The following is a 24919-nucleotide window of genomic DNA, read 5'->3' as shown; positions in this document are numbered from 1 at the left end:
GTACAGATTTTAAAGATATCTTTTTAATTCCTGCCGTAAATATGGACTGTAAACTCGGAGGTCATTCAGATCCGTTCAAGAAGTTGTGTTGGAGACTCTCTTTGTCTACCATCGAGACGGAGATGATACGAAGTATGGACAATGCACACAAGAAAAGTTTCCGCATTCTTAAATTTCTAAAATCAAATCAAAGGGACGCTTTGGATAACATGAAACAACTTGGTTTGAATATTACTGCGGACCGATTTTCATCTGTCGTAATTCGCACGTACCATGATGAAACTCACGTACTGACAACGTATATGCTCAAAGCTGTTCTTTTGCATCATAATTTACGATGCATCGATGAAAGCAAAACTATAGCAAAATGTATGATGGAAATGCTATCATTTCTTAATGACTGCATAGATAAACGGTTACTTACAAGTTATTTTGTTAAAGATAAAAACCTATGGTCGCAAGGAGGGTCAGCTCTACCCGTATTTCTCTTAAAACCAAGCATAGAAAGATTGTTGAGCATGTTCACTGAAGTGATTGTAAAAAGGCAAATATCTTTTCAGAACTTCTGTGACAAATTTCAAGATATACAGTCTTACTTGACTGAAAATGATGGAATCTAACTTACGCTTTTTGTTTCGGTTGTCTCAAACTGAGAACATGTTAAAATGTTCATTGTGTTGGACATCAGCGTCTGGAGAAACTTAAGAATATAAGTAATTCCATCAGAAGTGTTTCGTTAACAAATTACGCATGAAACTCTTAAGGCTGTTGCTTACTCTAATAAAAATAAGTCAAATGTATTGAAAAAGAAAACTGTATAAGCTAATAAATCAAATTAAGATTTCGCCGTAGAGACTGGCTGTAATACGTGCTATTGTACAATGTTGTAAGAAAACAATCTAGTAATAAGTATAATTTAAAGTTGATTAAGATTGGCAAATGGATATCAAATAAAATGTGGTTAGATACACTTATAAGACTAAAGTGATCTGAAATGTTCATATATCCTTTGCCATGCTTAATCATAGTGAAGAGGGATACTCGTGGTGTGTTACATTTTAAGGTTGTATCGTTGTTCTCCTCTTATATTTAATGCCTTTCCCTCAGTTTAAGTTTGTTACCCCGATTTTTTTTTGTACATAGATTTACGAGTTTTGAACAGCGGTATACTACTATTTATCAAACAAAGACAAACATGTACAGCTTTTAAGACATTTTACGATTTAGCTGATTTGTGCAAACTTAAAAAGTTGAAATGAATGACATATATGATTGTCTTTAGATAGAATTGAGAATGAAAACAAAGAATGTGTCAAATAGACAACAACCCAAAAATACAGTTTAAGGCAACCTATGAGTTTTCAATGCCGTAAGAAAATCGAACCCGGAGGTGGGCTTCAGAGAAATGGACGGCACAATAAACTTCGAAACATACAAATTAACCTAAATTTGATTAATCACATACAAGACTAACAAAAGGCTAGATCCAACTACTAGATGTTCCGGACTGCAAACAGGCGCATACATAATTTCTTTTGTGAGATGAAATGAGAAGAAATTCTGAATTACTAAATTATATGCGTCCGAATGCTTTTTTTTTATTACCTTCACCATGAAGGCAAAAAGCCAAACATATGAAAGCAAGTAAGCGAAATATAGATTTGAAAAAAAAACTTATATCGCAAGCTAATCTAAACGATAAACCTCGAATCTTCCATCGAAGTTAATTTACAAAAGTTTATTTTCAAATTACCAGGGCCAAAAATGTGTATTGTTGTCTAAAATTTTGAAGAGCTTGAGGAAACAACTTACATATTGAGTTTGAACATTTATATAGGATGATTCGTAGTCCCCACTCCCCAAAAATATAATTAATGTATATATGTTTATCTGAAAAAAACCTCAATGAAGTATATGCCTCCAAAGTGATATTATGGATGTATTAGCACCGAAACACGTGAATAGTTATACTAGTACACTAACAATTTAGAAAAAATAATTTGTCTATATCTTATACAGTTTCTGGAAATGAGTAGAAATAAGCCAAATTAAAAAATAAGCATATGACCTTGACCTTTGACCTTGACCCAATTTTAATTTTTTTTTGGACTAAGGACCTCAAATCAAAGGATCCTAGGTCTCTATCACTTATGGTTTACAAGATAGAAATGCATATCACTTATATCAAATGCATAAGGGGAAATAACTCTCATATGGAGCGTTCATATTGCTTCAGTCAAAATAGGACAAATCATGCGAAGGATATAACGAGCAATTTTATCAAATAAATTTGTCGTAATCTTTTACGGTTGTGAAGGAGTCGTGGACACAAGGAAAACAGTGTTTGGGGAGATAACCCCTACAAAGAAAAGTATTGGGTTACGCATGGTAAATTTCAAAAGCGCATAAACTGTTTGATATCAAATACCAAATATCTAAGCGACATATTGCGAAACAAATATATATCGCAAGAACAAAATTAGGCGGAAGAAGAAAAAAATAAAATAAGAAGAAGAAGAAAAACAAAAGGTCTTTCCACAGAAAAGTGGAAAAACCTAATAATCAGAAGAAAAACAATAGGTCTTTACACAGAAAAGTGGAAAGACCTAATAATCAGAAGAAAAACATTAGGTCTTTCCACAGAAAAGTGGAAAGACCTTATAAACGTATGTGCAGCTATAGATCAGACATTTACATCAGTGCTAGCGACAATGTTTACCAGTATTTCATTCCGCCAGATCGTTCATTTGTGTCTATGCAAGTTCGCACCATCGAAACATTATCACAAGACTAACTGTCCTAAACTTGCGACACCCTTTCGTAGACAAAAAGGAGACTACTGGATTCGATAATTGGGAATTGCGACACCGCATGGTTGCTATGACAAATTTTATGGTATAGGTATTCTATTTAGTCCTTCCTGTAGCTCGATAAGTATGATGAAGATTTTCAGCTCTACTCCTAGACGTAGACACAGTAATGTTCATCATCAATATACATCACCTACTCGCCATGTCTCAATAACCTGTTGGCATTTATATTCATTACATTCGCTTGACGCTTTGCTCATTGACTTTTTCAAAACTTCATTCTCTGAACCACTAATGTTTGAAAACCACTGATACAAATCCGCATTCAAACAAATAGAAACTTACAGCTATCATTACGGATATTGCAAATCATAGGCTTTTAAAACCAGTTCATGAAAAAAGAATGGCCAACGTAGAAACAAGTACCGTATCTTGTCTTGGGGAGGGATAAATTCTACTTTGTAAAAATTATTCAAACAAAGATTTTCTAAACCTGACATAACCAAATTAAGATGCTCTATTTCTTGATTGACAACATATTTGTTACGTTTGTAGGACATTTTTTACAAATAATCCGCAATCCCATGGGAACCAGATGTGCCCCCTCTTCTTACCGACTTGTTCCGTTCTTAATATGACGCTGGTTTCATACAGGAATTTTTCACGAAAAAAAAAAAAAAAAGTTTTTCGGTGTGAGCCAAGGCTCCGTGTTGAAGGCCGTACTTTAACCTATAATGGTTTACTTTTTAAATTGTTACTTGGATGGAGAGTTGTCTCATTGGCACTCACATCACATCTTCCTTTATCTATTAGCAGTAAATTTACTTTCCGCTATGTACATTATCTTCTCTCACTGAATAATTCAAAATTTTGTGACTATGTCGAATGCATCCATTCTGTCGAACTTGAGATAACAGATACAACAGATACAGCTAAGTCTGCCTCATATCTTGACTTCATCTAGAAATAGACAATGATGGTAAGTTGAAAACATTGTTTAACGACAAACGAGATGATTTTAGCGTGTGAACTTTCCTTTCTATGTTTCAACTTTCCAGTAGCGTATACATACGGAGATTATATCTCCCTCTTCTTACAATATACCAGGGCTTGTATATAGATTTGTTAATCCAATAGTTACAAGTGATGAATTTAAAATCATCCCTTCGGACTCCATCAGGTGTTGTTAGTTGGCCATTATGGAATATCCGTTTCACATATGATAGCGGATATATTCCTATTGTCGTAACAACACGCCTTTTTCCCTAATGTGACCTATCGAATTAGACTTATAAACTTGGAATATGTAAAGGTATTAAAAGGTGTATGCAATATACTTCTTTTGGAATAAACACACTCATTTTAACATTCATATATTATATTTTATTTGTGCTTATAATCTGCAAAACATATAAAAATAGATATAATAACATTTAAACAACAAAGTCAACAAATTAATGAAAAATACTGGTCATTTAAATTCTCTTCAACAAGAATACTGTAAAACGACATTTCATTTATTTTTCACAAACTGTATGAAATGCGCATATAAAAAAACATCTATTGTGTATATATATCTGCATTTACATGTAAAGTATACTAGTATGCAAGGTTTCAAGTTGAAAAAAATATGTATCACAGACACCAAAAATATATCACAGTATCGCTTACGATTACCCAGACAATCTATTACAGGGAATTGATGTGGTTATGTTCCGGACCATATGAGTATTTGGACCATACGCGTATGGTCATGACCATATGCGTATTCTCATATGGTCCGACCATACGCGTATGGTCCGACCGTACGCGTATGGTCGGACCATATGAGTATAATACTTGTTTGGTTATTAACGGGTCGGACCATATGAGTATTTGGACCATATAAGTATTTTTTTTAAAATACATTACAAAAGTTTCAATAATCCAAAAATTTAATCTAAAAAAACAATGATGGTTACATGCCAATTCTTTTATTTTTTATATTTCAAATACTACGTAAAATTTAATGTTGATGCCATAGTTAGTTTTCATCGATAATTACATTCTTGCATGTAGGCTTGGGGTGCCATTTTCTTCCACATGGTATAATAATTTTTTTTGTATTTCAAGTCTTGGTTGTGTACGATCCTTTTCATTAGCTAACATTTTTATTATGATAAAATAATAAAATTACCTAAATAATACCGTCTTTTTTTATGAACGGTCAAAGTCGGTCATACTATATGACGAGTTTAGAAGTATTAAAAGTAAACTGTAACAGAGTGTTAATTACCCCGACCATACGCGTACGGTCGGACCATACCGAAAGACAAGATATAAAATTTTACAATAAAAATTATTCAAAGATAAGATATAAAATTTTACAATAAAAATTATTCAAAGATAAGATATAAAATTTTACAATAAAAATTATTCAAAGATATAAAAGTTAATGCATGCACATTGAATTATTGATCGAGCTACTTTGAACATAATTTGCCAATACAATGAAGATTTCAAATATTTGCAATAACTTTTATAAGCATGATAAGCACTATGAAGATTGTCGTTCTGATTTATCAGATCATATGAATATCCCACCGTTTCTGACGAACATCCGATCAAAACACTTCACTTCCGTTCTACAAAAGTGACACTAGGTAATGCTTCAAAATGTTGAGAATGGCCCTAAACAATGAGATTTCTCCCTCCTTAAACTTCTTATAGTAAAGGCAGGTTTATTCGTTTTGTTTGTATCAAATCTAGGCGTGTAAGCAGCTGGACCTGGTGTTTTCCCTAAAAATAAAAAAATGACATTATAAGAACACAAATAAGTTACCTTGAAGCGGATACCTCAACACATACACCAAATTAAACATATTGCATAAGACACAATTAATACATATATATGTTTTTTTACGTAAAGAAAAAAAACATAACTTCTTTTTTTAACGGTTTTATGTTTTTTTCTGTGTTATTTTTTAATATCTCGTTATTTGCCAAATGGCTGATGTTCCTATAAGGCAGCAACCATTTGATTTTCTGGGGTGGGGGGGGGGAGGGGGGGCTATGTTTTTTTTTCTGTGCAAACTTTTTTTTTCGCCTTTGGCGAAGACCAATTTTATTTTTTTTGCGACAAACCGAAAACAATTTTTTTCTTTCACTTTTACCATTACATATAGTAGCAGCAGAGGGTGAGACAAACAATTTTTTTTTCTCAGGGTCCAAAACAAATTAATTTTTTCACCAAAACCTGGAAACAAACTTTTTTTTCCAAAAAAAAACATAGCCCCCCCCCCACCAGAAAATCAAATGGTTGCTGCCTAAGTTAAATAAAGGAAACAGTAGTATACCGCTGTTTTAAAAAGTGTTTGACAAATGTATATTCATTCTGATTGTCAAACAGACTTGACATGAATATTCAAAACTGAATTATCTAATAATAATTTAAAAGTTCATTAAGCAAGTTTCATCATATCACAAATCTATCACACAGATCGATACAGTCCTTATATGCTGTCATGGAAGTTAATCGTACTTAAAACACTTTATTTTACATGTTGGAGTCTCACAAACCCCCTTTCCCTGTTTGTTTCAGATTTTACCTTTTACAGCACAATTTCCCAATCCCCTTTCTCTCGCCAATTTTGCTTCTGTTTTCAACGCGGAGCAGCATGATGATATGAGAATGTATATTAGAGTAAAATTTACATTAAATACAAGTTGTCAATACTAGCCAACAAACATATCAAATGATGTTTATTGGGTCAGTGTTTGGGTGTCAATGATACCCGTTCTCGTCTACTTCAGTATGAGAGTGTAAACATATACTACTTTTATTTAACTCCACACTACCTAACGATGTCCATATTCCGAGCTGACCTTTGTCTATGATTCCAGATTCAAAGAATAATCAGAGTCTCCAATAAAGACGGGAAACAATTATAATATTACTAGGCCACATTTAAATATATTTTAGTTTACCCAAACCCTACCCAAAAGTAAAGATAGTGGGTAGATAGGTAGGCAATGTCTTTTTTCAGCAAAAAGTGTCGGAGATGTTTTAGTTTTCATGTCTATCTGATTAAAGAAAAAAACATTATCACCAGGACAATTCAAGATTTTGAGTATGCAGCTATTTTCTGGGTTGGTAGGGTTAGGGCAAACAAACGTATTCTTTTTTTATTACCTTACGTTTATTACACGACTAAATGATAATAAGTATACTTACCAGGGTGAGCCCAAAGAACCGTCCCTGATCTCCGGAACTGATGGGAATATGCTGGTGCTTTATTAAATGTAACTTTATCTGCTGATGATTTTTCGTAGCTGTTTGGTGACGGTTCTTTGTCTGAACCTAATAAATTGGAAAAAGACAGGATGAGAACATGTGAATTTTGAGAATGTTGAGAGTTTTTTTAATTTTTATTTTTGGGAAGTGTTTATATTAGCCAAAAAAAATGTATTGGTATGTGCAATCTAGAAGATAATTCATAAACAAAAAGTACAATCAATATGTCTCATAAAAAGCACTCTTTTTTCTGAACAGGGTGTCAAAAGTAACTTAGAGGCTTTACTTATGTGAAGCAGTTGTGTGTGCAGCCTCTATTACCAGTACTAGAATTTGTTTTTCAATTTAGGCCAGCAGTATATCTAAAGATATCTAAAAAGATTATGATTGACTGACAATAAAAAATGTATCACTATAAATGAATTGGAAAAAAACTAAGCAATAAGAGAAAAGGACTCCTCTCTTCATATTATGTCGTAGTGTACAAAATGAAATGTTTAAAGCACCGTCACGGATGGATCATGGTTCATAAATGCAATTTCTGAAAATTTAGGGCCAAGTAATGGTCTTTGTTTATATATATTTGGTGACGGCCACTGAAAAGAGAAAAGTGATATCTAATAATAACTAAATGATAATTATAAATTTTCAAAATGAAATGTTTAAAGCACCGTCACGGATGGATCATGGTTCATAAATGCAATTTCTGAAAATTTAGGGAGTTGTGAACTAGAATATGATTCAATTCGCAAATATCATTATAATTGTACGGTTAAGACAAAATATATTTTTGTATGACAGAGTGATGTATTTTAACACTTTGTGTACTCCTCCCATCAACGTACACACTAGTTTTTCCTCTAAAGACGTTGATATCGAAAGTTCTCTAGATACACCAATTAGTACATATTTACCTCTCTTCTCTAAGTTAATTTGTTTCCTATTTCCTATTGTGAAACTTGGAGCTTCTGAAAACGTTCTTTGCTTTGGGCCAAGTAATGGTCTTTGTTTATATATATTTGGTGACGGCCACTGAAAAGAGAAAAGTGATATCTAATAATAACTAAATGATTATTATAAATGTATACAATCTTAAAGCGATAAACACCAATTACTAGTATATATAGTATTATTATTGAATAAGCTATTAAATGTCGGAACACAGAAACATTGCATGATTTAAATGTTTTATTCGAATAGTTATCAAAGGTAACAGGATTATAATTTAGTACAATAAGAAGATATGAAAATTCACTATTGTATGTATGCTACAATAAGTCTAAAACAAAATTTTGCTTTGACTAATTATACCCCACGCAACGAGTTGCGGATGGTATAATGTTTTTGACCCGTCCGTCCGTCTGTCCGTCAGTCCGTCCGTCTGTCCGTCCGTCCGTCCATCCGTCCGTCAGTCCTGTTTCTTGTCATCGCAACTCCTCTCAAACCACACAACAGAATTTCACGAAACCTTTTCAGATAATAAGGACACACTATGTTGTTGTGCATATCGACGGGAAATTGCAATTCAATTTTTTTTCTAGGAGTTACGCCCCTTTGAACTTATTTACTTTAATGTACTACTGCACCAGTTTGTCATCGCAACTCCTCTCAAACCACACATCAGAATTTCACGAAACCTTTTCAGATAATAAGGACATACTATGTAGTTGTGCATATCGACGGGAAATTGCCATTCAATTTTTTTTCTAGGAGTTACGCCCCTATGAACTTATTTACTTTAATGTACTACTGCAACAGTTTGTCATCGCAACTCCTCTCAAACCACACAACAGAATTTCACGAAACCTTTTCAGATAAACAGGACATACTATGTAGTTGTGCATATTGACAGGAAATTGCGATTCAATTTTTTTCTAGGAGTTACGTCCCTTTGAACTAATTTACTTTAATGTACTACTGCAACAGTTTGTCATCACAACTCCTATCAAACCACACATCAGAATTTCACGATTTATTTTCAGATAATAAGGACACACTATGTAGTTGTGCATATCGACGGGAAATTGCGATTCAATTTTTTTTCTAGGAGTTACGTCCCTTTGAACTTATTTACTTTAATGTACTACTGCAACAGTTTGTCATCTCAACTCCTCTGAAACCACACAACAGAATTTCATGAAATTTTGTAGATAATAAGGACATACAATTTAGATGTGCATATTGGCAGGAAATTAATTTTTATTATATATATTTTTTTTTCTTACACTTATTTAATTTCTCCAATGACAATGTGGGGACGTGGGGTATGTGAGTGTGCTCACTAAGGTTCTTTACTTTCTACATCGAGATTGCCTTTCTGCATACACGAGAAACTTTAATTATTATAGACAGTTATGTAATTGATAAGTATATGATAAAACACAATTTATTTATCTTAGCCGTACACATTGACTTCCAATAACTTACACTGGTATCATTATAGAAGTCCACTTTAGTTTGCCAAATATGTGGAGTTTGAAACCACGTTTTCTCCCAGGATGTCCTACAGCCACCCTCTAAAATACAAAAATTACACATTACAATCGTCGAAACACATAGTAACAACGAGTAAGGTTTAAAAAAAAATGGTAAAACATATTTTTACCATAACCCTGTGGTAACTAGATTTTGTTTTAACTCTCGGGATTTATGGTCCTCAATGCTCTTCAACTGCGTACTTTATTTGACCTTTTAACTCTTCGAAAGTAACAGGTGAATCTTTGTAGATGAAATAAAAGTACCAACCTGGTATCTTTGTTTTTTGCAGTTCTCTAAACACAAAATCTAAACATGCTGCAGCCTTAAAGTTTGCCCTTTGTATTTAAACAATCATGATTCAAAACCTGTATGGAGTTTCTTTCCATCATGATCTAATCAAGTTCTAACTTTGCTTACGTATATTTTTAAATCGTTGCAAAATCGGAGCAATGGCTACTGTTTTTTGTAATATAGCATTCAGCCTAACATACAACATGGCGCTACAGGGAAACTTTGTGAGAGTTAAAATCCAATTGTGCCTGGTTTTCTTTACACTTGTATGATATATATAGAATTCTACAAAATGTATGATATTTAGTCGAGATCTCAAAATATATACTTCAAATCGTTTAGCGTTATACCCCCGTTCGTATTGCCATGCAGGGTGTTTTTATCCTGGAACCGAGTTGCGGGAGCAATAACAATTTTTATGGTGTATTTGTTGACATTTTTTATAAAAAAGATACAAGAAATAAAACTAACAAACAAACGAACACTTTTATGAAATATCACTGTAACAAATACAATTTACCTCTCTCGGGATCACATTTTCCACCAAAAGTCCAAACTGGAGAATTGGTCTCGTTGAGGGGTTTAACATTATGCGCGGAGTATGTGCATGGCCCAGGTCCTTCCATATCAATCCTGAGAGGTGGTCGGGCATTATTAGCCTCATCCCATGTAATTACTTTTGGTGGTTTCTTCGGTTCTTCATAGTAAAGACTGGCCATTTGACCACGAGACTGTGGTTTCGTTCTGAAAAGAAGAAAAAAATGCATTTGTAGGTGAAATTATCGTAACAGTTTTTGGTCGTTCTACCATTTTTATAATAACCCGTTTATAATGCTCAAATAAGAAAAAAGTAAAATCACAAAAATGCTGAACAGGAAAATCAATTCGGTAAGTCCATAATCATATGGCATAATCAAATAACAAAACACACCAAAAACGAATGGACAAGAACTGTCATATTCCTGACTTGGTACAGGCATTTTCAAATGTAGAAAATGGTAGATTAAACCTTGTTTTATAGCGCTAACTCTCTCACTTTGATGACAGTCTCATCAAATTCCGTTATATTTACAATGATGCGTGAACTAAACAGACACAATAAATAAAATAGTCAAAATATGGGTACAAGAAGTTGCTGACAAACTGAAAAGTAGGCCATCTTTGATATTTCCCTGCAACGTGTCAAATAAAGGTCTTCAGAAGTCAACATTTTACTGGCATATGTAAGTCATTGTTTTGCTATAAAATCTCTAAAATGTCATCAGATAAAAGGGAGCTAGGTGTATACTGTCATATGTTTTGAAGTTTTTTTTAAATTTCTTTCATATTTTGTCAGTTTGGGAGCAGGACAATAACAATCAAAACCGAGGAGTACCCAAAGACTTACAAAACCAAAGGACATTTACACCAACAGTTATAAACAGTAATTAAGAAACAACACGATCTCCCCTAAAAACCGGAAGTGAAATCAGGTGCTCCGGAAGGGTAAGCATTTTCTGCACCGTATACGACACCCGTCGTGTCATTTATTTGTTCAGTTCGGTAATGATGGAAGGTTATTATGGCTGAGGAAGAATATCAGATATGAGTTCTAAACACACTTATCATAATGGCCAATTAGCTCATGATGGCGAACGTAAAATTTTTTGAGTGATGACCTTAATTTGATTGATTCATAGCCCTATCTTAGCAATTTTTGATAAAGCAGTATTTCTCGTTCAACAAAATCAACATACTTTGAGCTAGCTCTAGAGTAACGTATCAATTGAGACACATATACTCCATATGCTAGTGCCGCTGGGATGTTGCTACACAGAAATGGAAAGTTGACTATAGGAAAATTAAGAGCATCGCGTTTGTCATAAATTTTGGTATTCAACCTACCATCAGTAGCCATTTCGAGAAAAAGGAGTAAATATGAAGCAGATTTATCTGTGTTGGTAGTATCTTTAATTTCAAGTTCACTTGGATATATTGAATGTAAGTGATCACTGAATCTATTATTATTAAGAGACATTTCATCATCAATATATAGGGGCCATTTTTTAAAGGAGGTTCCAACCCAGGATAAAGGGAGGTGGGGGTTCAAACCATTTGTCTCTATGTCTTCTTTAATAGTGTTGTTTGAGCACACAAAGTTTCAAACGAATCTGATGACCCCCCTTGTGGGCTGATTTGCATGATTATATGACTGTTGTTTCACATCGAGAGGACACAGAATTTTTTAAGTAGAAACTGTCTTACACTGCATCACCACAAGCATTACGACAACTGTCAGAAATTAAGGATTGTAACAAGCGATGTTATAGATTATAATCTCCATTTTCTGTCACAAACTAAAATATGCCAGGCTTAAAAAATGTACGCGTTTTGAGTACAAAAGATGCATTAATGACGCTTGAATCAAGTTAAAAAATAAATACATAAGGCACGATATTGATATTTTGACCCACATTTTGAAAGGTTTTGGAAAATACAGCAAAGGTATGTAACTAGTATTCTACTATTATTCCAGGGATAGAAAATTCTTATTACTTCGAACATTTCAACAGTTAATTCATAATCATGACCATATCAGTGATATCAACACAGAAGTGCTGACTACTCATGTTGGTGATATCTTTGGGGGAGGAAACCATCAGTGTGATGGACCCAGTGGTTGTAAATAAGTCGTGTGAGATACCAGAATTTCAATCTGGTACGCCAGACGCGTTTTGTCTATAAATTTTCATGCGAAACGGTACTAGAAAATGGACTCTTATTGTCGTTGTATTTAAAGTTTACGAATAAATTTTAGGTTAAATTTCAAACCTTGAAATACGTGAAAACATCCTCCCCGATCCTGTAGCTCTTTTCAGAGGAGAGAATCCATAAATAGCAAAACATCCCTCGTTATTTAATGCCTGTACACGGCCTTTCTGCTCCATATTTGATTTTTGATGTATTACCAACACTGTTACAGTCATAATAATCCCTAAACAACTTGCTACTTAATACTTTAAGTCTGTTTGGTGTGCTTGGTGGATTTTGTATAATAATGGATATTAATATTAATTTGATTTTAAATGTACACTTTATAATTTAAGTTTAATTGACCAATTATAATCAGGATTAATTTCTAACACAATTTTGTCATCATTGAATACTTCCTACTGTGATCTATTGTTAATTAAGCATCTATACTGTAATTACCATACAAGTAAATAAAGTTGTCAAAAGCTCGAGAGAGATGAATACCTGCGTGATTTTCTTTAAGTATCGGTTATATAGAATGCGCCTTATAGTATTAAATCCACATGAAATCACAGACATCCTAAGGGTATCTAGGGTTATAGAAATAAAGGTATATTATAGTTGCTTCCTGATTAATCATGACCTTAGGCAAGATAAACTTTTGTCTTCATTAACAGACATTGGGTAAGACATGCCTTAATTAAAACTTAGTTCCCCTATACATCAGCCATAGTTAGAGGAAGAGATAAGGCGTCTGTGCAATGCTGGCAGTGTTTTCGTTGAAATGAGAAGTGCAAAGTACAGTTTCCAACACCGCTTATGGAGGAAGTAAAGACTCAAATCCAACACCGCTTAGGGAGGAAGTAAAGGTTCAAATCTACTCTTAGATTAATTGTTAGGTTGATTTTCTCGGCACTTTTAATATATACATTTCGTACAATTACGAATTCGCATGTAATATTGCCAGCAAGACAGTAACAACCAGCAAGTAACCAGCTTGAATTAAGTTATGTGTGGGACTGTCACACAAAGTTAAAAAAAAATGATATTATCTCTGTAGAAATTCTGCATTTGTGAAAAATGGCTTGTTACACAAACTGTAGAATAAGTTGACTATTGGCACACCCATTGTAGAAAAAAAGAGAAATTTCCAATAACCTCCAATGGCTATAGATCAGTCTTCATTTTTACGACGGTAGAAAAAGTAACAGATCAGCATCTCTGTTATCGTACCACCCTTTATATGAAGTATAATCCAGGTCCTGGAGAGCTTTATTAATCTAAGATCCAGATAACTTTTTTTTTTTTTTTTTTTTTTTTTTTTTTTTATCAAAACGAGGATTGTCGACAGCCAAATCAGTTGGATTATTGTTTAACGTCCAGTGGCAAATATTTTTAAATGCATATAAGGACGAAAAAAGGTTAATGGATTTTGAACAGCAATACTTTCTGTTTCAAAGAATGCTGACAGTTACTTATAGTGACAGAACACAATTTATAATTCGTCTGCATGTCAAAAATTAAAACCATAGATAGTCCAAAACTATGTGTTATCTATTTTTCAAATTTTGAACTTTAATTTGTCAGTGCATCGTAAGCCTATCTGGCTGGCTGTAATGTAATATTGTATTGATATGTATCTATTGTATATATACAGGTTGCACTATAATAAATCATTCATTCATATAGGAAGATGTGGTATGAGTGCAAATGAGACAACTCTCCATCTAATATCAATTTATAAAAGTAAACCATGCATGTTTCATTACACTGTCTAATCATATCGACGACTACAGTTCTAATTTATTGGATGATTGTTGGTTGCTTTACGTCCAGTGTCAAATATTTTATGCATATTCAGGACGAAAACAAATAAACAATAAATACATAGATAGGTCCAGTATTAGTAAAGGTAGTCCAGGATGCACCTCGTAAAACTGTGGACTGCCATTGGAAAAGGAGGATATATTGGATAAGGACGAACAATTTGCTTTGAAACAGATCAGTTAAGGTTTTTCCCAAAGGGTTGTTGCAAGGGTTCTTTGCACAAGGCATCGGAGTTAACGTCCTCATTCTTATCTGAAGTATCTGTGTACTTATACATCCCACACAGCTATACGGACGCCCAATTTTATCGAGGATTAAATAGCCGACCAGAAGAAGACCAAGTGATCAGTATTGTCATAAACATAGCCGAACAACATGAACTTTATCAGTTGTTGTTTTCCCATACGTTTCCAAAATTCATTGGAACGTCTTTAAGAAACAATTATGCCATAGTATCATCTTTTCAATATAATGTACTTTGTTTTGAATTATAGTCTATCCGAAGATTTACATTTAAATAATGAAGACGGCACATGAATATTTATTGGACATTCTTCTGATAAACGCCTAATGTCAATAATAGGAGATGAAAGGATTTAATCTTACAGAGAATGACCAGAGTCATTACTGGATAATTTCGACTGAAAAACGAAGCGTTTTAGTAGGATAAATAACTAAAGTCAGCTAACTACCCGTCCGGTGAGCTAGGGTGAGTTTGTGTTTGAATTAAAGTGTGGTATTGAAGTTGCAGTCAAAATAAAACAGAATGCAACCGGTCAGAATGCAACTGTGTATTCCCATAACCATAGTCAACATGGTTTGTACTTCCGAATGCAGGAGCACAATAAGTTAAACTTTTAAATACAATGTACATGTATACTCAAAACTACCTTCGGGGTCATGCAACTATAAGACGCGTTGCTTCGGTAAAACGATTAAAGTATAAAAAGTTGTATATTGGAATAGTTCCAGCTTTAGACTGACGTTGTCTAGCACTAAAAGTGCTTATAAAATTACAGTGATCGGCCCAGTGCATGTTACCGTTCGTATAAATAAGGATTCCACCCTTTTTGATATTGGTTCAAATTTCAAGTATGATATACGCACAAATAATTTGAATCAAAAGATCATCTCAGTTGTGTTAAAAAATAATTTATCCCACTCCAATCTATAAAGTTATAAATATATCTGAAAAAACTCACCAATACACGTTTTTTCCCTTAAAATTCATCATATATCAAGCACCACTTAGAACAGCACCGACAAAAGTAAAATTGAATAGAATTTTGCTTTTGTAAACGGATTGTTATAGTTCAATCCATGCATGTAATGTATTGAAAATCGTTCATAAAAACTTGATTATAAGATAACGGTTTAATTGTTTTAAACAAATAGAAAATCCATATTGTTAAAAAGAGACATTTAACATTTGCAATATCTGTAGCATAAATGTCTGTTGTTACTGCAGATCTATTACTCGTCTAGAGTTTTGAGATAAGGCAGAATTTATAACAAAAGTGTAAACAAGCAAATGATTAAAACGACATTTAGATAATATTTAAAGCCATCAAAGCTTGAAACTTAAATAACGGAATCATATACGTATGGCTTATAAGAACAAACAAATGGTTTTGAAGTTTATAGTTCTTTGTCATTATTTTGGACAGATATCTTTTAACAGAATAAGAATCATTTTGATGTAATAAGAAGTCGTCCAATTTTTTGTTAAAAGACAAAGCAAGCAGTATTATCCGATGTGCATTGCGATTTATGAATCATACAAATAAGTCTTTGGTTGATACTCATTTATAATATGTTTTCTTCTTTTTATATCAAAGCCACTGCCTCTTTTTTCCTCGGTTAACCTGGATGCAAATTAAGCAGAGTCTGTTAACAAAGTATTTCACATTTGGTAAATTTAGTCTTTTTGTAGACTTTTAAATCTCTAGACTGATTCGTTTAGGAAATAATGCTGATTATGAGGTTACAGTCATCTTTATGATCTAAGTAAGGTATGGCTTAAAATTGAATAAAAAAATATCCAACACTATTTTTTTTTACGTTTCTCTGCCTAGTTTAGGTTAAGATTTGCAATACCGTCATGATCGTAGATACCAGATTAAAATTTGGCCAGTCGCCCGTCAACAAAAACACATCAGTGACGGTGCATGGATGTGTGATCCATTTCTGTATTCTTTAATTTTTTTAATTATTTTTCTTAATTCTTAAGAATTTTGCCTCTTATTTCCTGTCCATTTTAGTTTAGCACCCCTTCATATTTCTCGGCTATTTGTATATCCCGTTTCTCTGTAGATTTTAGCCTATTACTATCTATTCTGTAAAACCTATCCGGACCCTCCTTTATGTCAGTATTAGTACTAAACACCAGTAGATATAGACACTGCATTATTGTGTCCAATTACTTTGCAAAAAATTCAAAAGTGTTTGATATAACAAAGACAAAAACTTAAATTTGTATCATTAGACCTACCTTCCATAATAGCTCCAGTTTGCTATTCTAATCTTTGGTACATTAAGAGGAGGAAACATAAATATATATATCCTTACATATAAAGAAATTTAATCATCCAGATACTGTCATAATTCAAAACTATTCGCGATATCACCAAACAACAGATCAAATTTCAATCAACACATCCTTATATACATTTAGCAGTCGGAATACTTTTCTATAAAAGCGGTATCAATTTTTGACTTAACACCCCTTTACAAAGTACACCAATCTGTTAACTGAACATTTATAAACGACTATCTACAAACTGCTATACAAATACATATATTTGATTATTTATTAATGCAGACTCTTTGAACAAGTTGCTGTCAGCACGAGGCTTTAAATACCCCCATTGATTTTAGAACAATTTTATCTCGATGGAACTGAATTAAAGTCCGTTTCTAGATGTAAAGAATAAACATTTGTGGGGGTAGGCTTTACAATTAGCTTGAACAGTTTGAATTTATCAGATGCGTGATCGCATAAAGATTATTAATTTTTGATCAATCAATTAACTATTTTAATCACACGTAGTTTCTACTCCATTATAGTAAAGTGTGATCCAATATATTGTATAATGTACCCGTTCACGCAAAACTCCACAGCTGAAGTTCGTGGTGATCATTTAATGATGTTTGGGTTTTGTTTTAGTAAGTCGCTAGGTTGTTGCCTAATTGACATATACTCGACATTCATTCAACTATCTATTGTCATAAGGTGAATCCCAGAATTACAATTTTACAAGATTTGAAAGTAAAATGACTAGAGTTCATTGCTCATTGTTGAAGGCCGTGCGGTGACCTATAGTTGTTTATTTCTGTGTCATTTTTGTCTCTTGTGGACGGTGTCTCATTTGCAATCATACCACATCTTTTTTATATACTTATAATGCTATGGTGAAAGTAGATAATGTATCCCCCCCTGAATGATTATCGATTAAATAATTTAAGTTTAAAATCAAACTACATTTTAAATAATTATTTATTTTCTTATCTGTGTTGACATTCCGTAAACAACTTACTTTTACAATTCAAAAGATTGATTTTTTTACCCTACACAAGGTTGATGTATGGAATTAACTTTGAGGATTGCAGACGATACGAGTGCAAGAATATGAAGAAGGTCCGATTTACAACAGGTTAAGTCGATTGCGGACGATCCGAGTGCAAGAATATGAATAAGGTCCAATTAACAACAGGTTAAGTAGCACTAGTCCGCATCTAGTAACTTCAAGGAGACACGATATGTCTGTCTACCAAGTTGTTGTTTTATCTGTTTAACCACTGTAATAGATTTCAGCTTTTTTCTCTCTAGATTTAAAAGGGACTACTCAGAAGAAAAAACAACATTAGCACTACCTCATGATAGTGTGCAAGGACTCCATCAGTGGTTGTTCATATGATATCTTATGTGAAAGTTAGTCTTTATGGAATTTACTGCTGATAACACAGCTTTAAGCTTTTTAGGTTGAGGCAACTTAAGGCTGAAATATGATAGATACCCATCTAATTTGGAATATTGTATGTTGACAGAGGGGCAAGAACACATGACGGAACTAAAACAAATAAGAAACATTTAGGAAGTTATAAATTAATAAAATTAATAAAATATAAAATAAAAATAAAAGTAAATAAAAAGAAGAAAACGAAAACGAACTCAATGACTAAAGTAACTGTGAGTTCATTTAGATATTTCTTGAAGTCGACAGATGGTGTTTCGCAAGAACATATCAATAAGGACCATTTAAAAGTTATTTGACTATAATTTTTACTTGTACTTGTAAATTGAATTCGCTTTATACAATTAATCTTGTAACAATGATACCATATGATTGAAAAAGTCCAAATAATATATTTATAAACTCTCACTTTATGTGATATCTTTTCAACGTTCATTGTCGGACAATATGGGTATAAAGGCACATGGTCATGACCATACGTGTATGTGTGGTCCAGAACAGATACACAAAACCTCGTGGTTCAATTGTATAACAGTAGCTGTAGTGCAGTTAGGTATATCTTGGATAACATATAAGTTATCAAGCCGCTTTCACTTTGATGATAGTCCAAAACTTTCACTTTTGTGAGTCAAAAACAAGAATGAATGTTTTTTTTTTGCTAAGTATACTCAAAGTATTTTAGTATCGGAAAAAAGGCTGTAGGTGTTGGGGCAACTAAAAAGTGTGATGACTTATTTAAAGTTAATTCCCTATATTGAAAATTCAGTGTACCGGCAAACACAAAAACGTATTTGATGGATCCCAAAAGTACGTTTAACTTATAATTTTTGAGCAGTTGACAAACTATAAGGACTAGCAGTTTCTTTCTCCAATTTATGTGATATATGTATCAAGTTTTATCCTTGAATGTGCATGGTGATGTTGCACTTTTGTGTTTTGCGTAAATAACAAAACTATGTTTTAATTCTTTTGTATTATAATTGTAAATAACAGTCTCTCATAGTTCACATGGCACATGCATTTTAAATATTTATATTATGTACTTGATATTATAGTATGTGGTGAGACTTTAATAAACTATTGAATCTGAATCATATGTATCAAGTGGTAATGGTTTTTAACTATGTACAATCATGACAGAAAAACACTATTGAAATTCAAATAAGTGATTAACTCAAGTGGCTCGAAATGGTGTAAGCAATGCCTACTCTATGTATGACTCCTGTCCTGATACTCATTTTATATGTTGGTGAACAAATATCAGTTAACAAGACAATACAACAAAATAGAAACCCTCGTTAGATGACCAGCAATAATTTTTTTGTTTGTTTGTATAATTATTGCTATACTTCATTGGTCCAATACGGGACCACCATTATCACAGAAGAGCCTACCCAACTGAGCCAAGGATTCATCATCTTGTGCAGCTAATTCAGTGATACTAAATCTGCAGATGTAACGTTTGAAGCTGAACAGGTACACGTATAATATATTGAAGATATCCAATATCAAAACATTGATTAATTCCGTGATATATTTTTTTACAATGGCGTTAAATAAAGCAGAAGAGCGTAATCTTTAATCTAAAATGTTCAATGTACTACCAGACCGAACCCCATCCATTTGTTCAGTAAGCGATCGCTTTGATCATTTTTTTTACAAGATATATTCCATCAATGCTGGCAATTGAATGCGGTTGTTAATCTACCAAAACAAGCAAAGCGACTCTACATATCAATTTTTTTAAATACTCACTTTGCTACGGAGATTTTCTTTATGAAATCGAATTATTTCCCCTATATTGTACAAGTAATGTAGACGTTTAAGATAAAAAAATAAATAAAATACCCGTCATTTTGTAACATCATCGCTGAAAAGTGTTAGCCCACCCTTACCTAAGAACGGAAATTAACCAGTTTGAAGTATCATGACTGCACTATTACACGTGTTTTATGGACTGTTTTGCAAATATGAAAACTACTATAAAAGGATATTTCAGAAATTATTCTTTCTTATAAGAAATGACAAGTAAAGACTTAGGAAACTATTATGAATTAAAATTGCTGCTTCAAATTTTCGGTTCTGTACATTTTTGTTATTAATTTCGTCAATTAATAAACTTTATTTTGTTTCATAATTTTCCTGACACAAATTGTTCACATGGTTATTTGTTGCAATCCGCCATAGAAGAAAAAGATATTGATTTCAAAAAAGGGAATTTGACTTTTCGTAGGATTAACAAATATAACTGAAAGTACTTCCAAAGAAATTTATATTTAAAAGGACCACGAGGCGTGAATGACAATTCACTTTTATATATGCTTCTTTATAGTTTTCCAGGAACACTTCACTTTCAAGTATTAGCCTCATTTCATTTATTTAAATAGAAATTAGAACATGCCGAGGAAGAAGTATTTAATATACAGATTAAATCAAATCTTTAAAGTGTGTTAACCCATTCAAGGATCCTTTTCAAAACAGTCTATTGAACTGAGGACAGGGGACTCTTGAAATATTTACATCTAGTATGTGTATACCGGTATAAATGATCTTGTTGTTATTGTTTATTTTCATTTTGTTCTGTTGTGTCACATACTATAAATATATAGTTTTATGGCAATACAGATTTGAATTGATTGAATTGAATTTTAAGAGTTTGTGATAACAGAGTTACATTGCTCTCTCTAACTTATAATAATTTGATATCAAATGTATGGATGCAAAAAGATGCTTAAACGACATATGAAAAAAAGAAGGTTTTAAAAATTTTCCGATAGCAACTTTCCTCGTTTGAAAAGACACTTGTCAAGCATTTTTGTTAAACTTACCTTGCAGACATCGAGACTGTTGCTAGACGGACCATTCTAGTAGGAACACGACGTGTTCTGTGTTGCTGAATCAGCATACCTCTTTCATATGCCGTTGGAGAAGACATAGGTGGCGCTGAACCAATATGAACAGGATGAGCACCACCGAAACTGCGTCCATGTTCGGTTACACTCCTACCAGGCTGAATATTATGAAGAGGCTTTCGTTCAACAGTAACGGACAAAGCAGTTGTTTGAATTTCTGATTTTTCAACTTCTAATCTATTTTCATTGGTCAAACCAGTTAGAGGTCTAGTTGTTTCACTTCTGTTGTCGGTGTCTTTCGTTTTTGCAGATCTAGTTTTGTGTTTCATGTCATATTTTATTATTTCCGGTTTATGTTTTACTGTTGAAATTTGTAAAAGCCCACGGTCGTCAAATCTGGCTTCCTTAAGATGAATAACATCTGCAAGCTTAGCATGATGCACATCATCTGCAACCGGACCTTTCAATTCATTATCTAGTGAAGTGGGATTTTCTACTAAAACCGCCATATCTGAAAGAGAACATTTATAATTCATTAGAAATTCTTTATAATCGATTACAAAGTAATAGAATATATAAAAGATTTAACATTCAGAGAAACTGAAGAAAATCTTTCAAACAAAACATTAACATTATTGATGTTGAATAAAAAAATATTTCTTATGCATTCGTAAAATTGATTTTGTAATACAGATAAGTCACTTAGATACATGAACCTGGCTTATATATAAGACTATACGCCTTATTTATAAGCATAGTTTAAGAAATATGAATATTGTATTATTAGTTATTAGCTTTGAATTCGGATTTTACTCGAGCCATTGGATTAAATCCCCAGTCTAACCAGACTTGGCTGCGTACTTATAAATCCCGCACAGCCAAACAGACGCCCTACTTAGGCTGGAGTAATGCTAACCGGAGGAAGACTAAGGCGATTCATTTTTATTCCCTGTGTCATCCATATCTAGGAATATCTGATGTTTGTATATGCTAATCATTCTTACAGATCATTTTGTATATAGAAAAGTAAACGATCTTTTTATTTAATTGAAGAGTATCATATTATACAATAATAACGTTTACTGTTCGATTTTGTTTATTATTCGGAGATTTTCTCGCTGTTAAAAATCTTAACAATCTTATTACCATTTTTCAGATGTAAATGATATCAGGCTTATTTTATCCATCTGAGAACATTTTAATACACACAAAAATACATGTGACTTCCAGAAAAGGTAGAGCTCATTGATTAATCCATAATATTATTAGAAGAAAAGTTCATTTGAGTTATACAAATGTTGCTGATGTTTATATCTTTTGTATTTACTTTAAGAATTAATGGTAACTGAAAACTATTTTAAGCTTCAAAATTATTTACCTTGTCCATATATGATTAATCAATTTGAAACCTCATAACTCACCGTTTTCACATTTCCAACTTGTCTTATATCAACACCGAAATGTCGAATGCTAGACTGATATGACTTAAAGTATCAACAACTCAAAAATTTACTTTGCGATTGTCACTTAAAAAATAAGTGAAAAAAAACCAAGATAAAAGTACGTTATGTGATAATATATATACGTCACTAAATTTAATGCGCACAATACGTATTTTGGAAATAAACCCACATTAGGATGCCAAAAGAGTGGAAGGTCCAATTATCTAAAAATTATTAAAATAAATCATAGAAAACCAATTTAGCCACAACAGAGCAATGAAAAACAAAATAAAAAAGGAAATGTCTATACAAAGTCCATATAGGAGAATACCTACGGAGTATGATTGACATACATGTATAAACTTTCATATATGATTTTAAAAAGCAGTATTTACCAGACAAATGTTAATGATATTTTACGCATACTCTTATATAAATGTAGGATTCAGTGCACATGCTTCACGTCTCCTCAATATCTACCCGAGACACAAGGCAAGGGATACCAAATGCACCTATTCCGATAGAAACCAAACAGAACAGCTTACATATCAGCTTAACCTTAGAGTGTTGCAATCTCTGTTTCATCATAGCGGACAGTACACCAATTGCAATACCGAACTTTTCGAAGTAATTTATAATATATTTTTAAAGGAAACAGTAGTTTTTCAAATCTTATCAATCGATTAAAACTCAAAGGAGAAACCAGGGGAACTTAAATGACAAATCATACAAAAAACTGATGGAATATGAATCACGAAATCAATCGATACACAATTTAAAACAGGCTGTACATAAATAAGGCCGTTAGTTTTCTCGTTTGAATTGTTTTACATTGACATTTTGTGGCCTTTATGCACATGCATCTTTTATGTGTAAAAAAGTGTTATATTTTTAATTCTTGATACAGTTATGTTGAACTCTAAATGAAAACGGAAATATATTTCACGACTCTTCCATTTTTCTTGTTCATATATATTATACAAAACAAACCTCCTTAGTCTCCTATTACCAAGATCAAACAAAAAGTTCATTAAAAAAGTCAAATGAAGTAAGTCTTTTAACAATATCAAAACGAGAAAAGGAATAAAATGGGATATTAAAACCTTCAGAATTATGTTTAAAAAGGAATTATATTAGCAAATAACGTACATACCACACTATATTTTCGTTCTACAGCCCTGAATTATTATCAAACTTTCAACTGAGAGCAATTCTAAATCAAAAATATTGTTTTGTATCCAAGAAAAAAAATATACATAGCACAAAACACTTATATACTGTTATCATACCTGAAGATCTTAACAGTTAATAAATGTTTAATTCTGTCAGTGAACTATTATTGTAGAATTTAAATGCCCGACCACATACTTGAAGACGTGCACAAAAGAATTGTATAATGTTAATCAATATCATCTGATACTTTGATTTGACTAATTGTAGATATACGTAAAACGAAAATAGTATGTACCAAAAATTAAAGGTATTTAAACACTACCCCAGGTTCAGAGTAACCTGTAAAATAGTTTACATAATGATAAAGTTTTACACCATTATGTCGATTAAATTCTTTTCAAAGTTATGTTACTTCACATGCTTGCTTTGTTTAATCCAGATAATCCTTTGGTAATCAAATTGGTTTTTTTAAAGTATTATTTAAAAAGATAAAAAGTCAACAATGACACAAAATCTACAACAAAAGGAAGTCTTCATAAACCTTATTTTAATACGGGACTTGTTCTCCTGTTACTTTCCCTCCCTTGATGGTTACATTTGGCTTTCTACTTCTTACGTAATTAATATAGTCTCGAGAAAACGAGTATAGTCCATCGGAAGGGGACGATAAATGGCTGGCCCGTGTTGAGAGAGAACAATACCTCTCACGTAAAAGACACACTTGTAGATTTCGAAAAAGAGCAGGTTCGATGCCGCTACAATGCAGCACTCGCACCCGCAAAGTGGAAAGGGATTTAAATAAATTGCAAAACTTGTTTCCCAATCTACTATAAATAAATATGTTTAAACTGATATAGTTTAGTCATTATATGCTTTGTTTGCAGTATCGGCTAGGATATTGATAAACCTAACATAGTTATCACGATAAATAATGAAAGTATAACACACAGGATTGATCTAACTATTTACTGGACTTTTTAAATTACAAACATAGGAAGTAATATGGAATTGTGAATTCACTTTCGAGAATCTATACTTCTTCGCAAGCGTCATTGATGAGTCTTAT

The 24919-nt window shown here is 32.7% G+C and overlaps 1 protein-coding gene across 4 annotated transcripts in view; it reads right to left on the bottom strand.

The window, feature by feature from the left end:
• Positions 1-4667: 4667 nt before the first annotated feature.
• Positions 4668-24919, bottom strand: part of LOC134707576 (uncharacterized) — a 31559-nt gene continuing 11307 nt past the window's right edge. For 2 of the 4 annotated variants that reach the window (XM_063567472.1, XM_063567471.1), the window contains exons 2-7: positions 21215-21749; positions 10373-10596; positions 9511-9599; positions 7998-8115; positions 7024-7149; positions 4668-5588 (exon numbers count right to left, since the gene is read on the bottom strand). In XM_063567472.1, coding sequence (XP_063423542.1) covers positions 5461-5588; positions 7024-7149; positions 7998-8115; positions 9511-9599; positions 10373-10596; positions 21215-21747 — 1218 coding nt within the window. In that variant the 5' untranslated portion in view covers positions 21748-21749 and the 3' untranslated portion in view covers positions 4668-5460. Of the gene's footprint in view, positions 5589-7023; positions 7150-7997; positions 8116-9510; positions 9600-10372; positions 10597-21214; positions 21750-22616; positions 22637-23833; positions 23979-24919 lie in introns of those variants that run through there. The other 2 variants (XM_063567473.1, XM_063567474.1) reach the window with 2 other exon arrangements.

The sequence above is a fragment of the Mytilus trossulus genome, chromosome 2, assembly GCF_036588685.1.
Source record: "Mytilus trossulus isolate FHL-02 chromosome 2, PNRI_Mtr1.1.1.hap1, whole genome shotgun sequence".
In the NCBI taxonomy this organism is placed as follows: domain Eukaryota; kingdom Metazoa; phylum Mollusca; class Bivalvia; order Mytilida; family Mytilidae; genus Mytilus; species Mytilus trossulus.
Note: the sequence above shows the minus strand (reverse complement) of the source record. Positions and strands in the feature narration are given on the sequence as shown.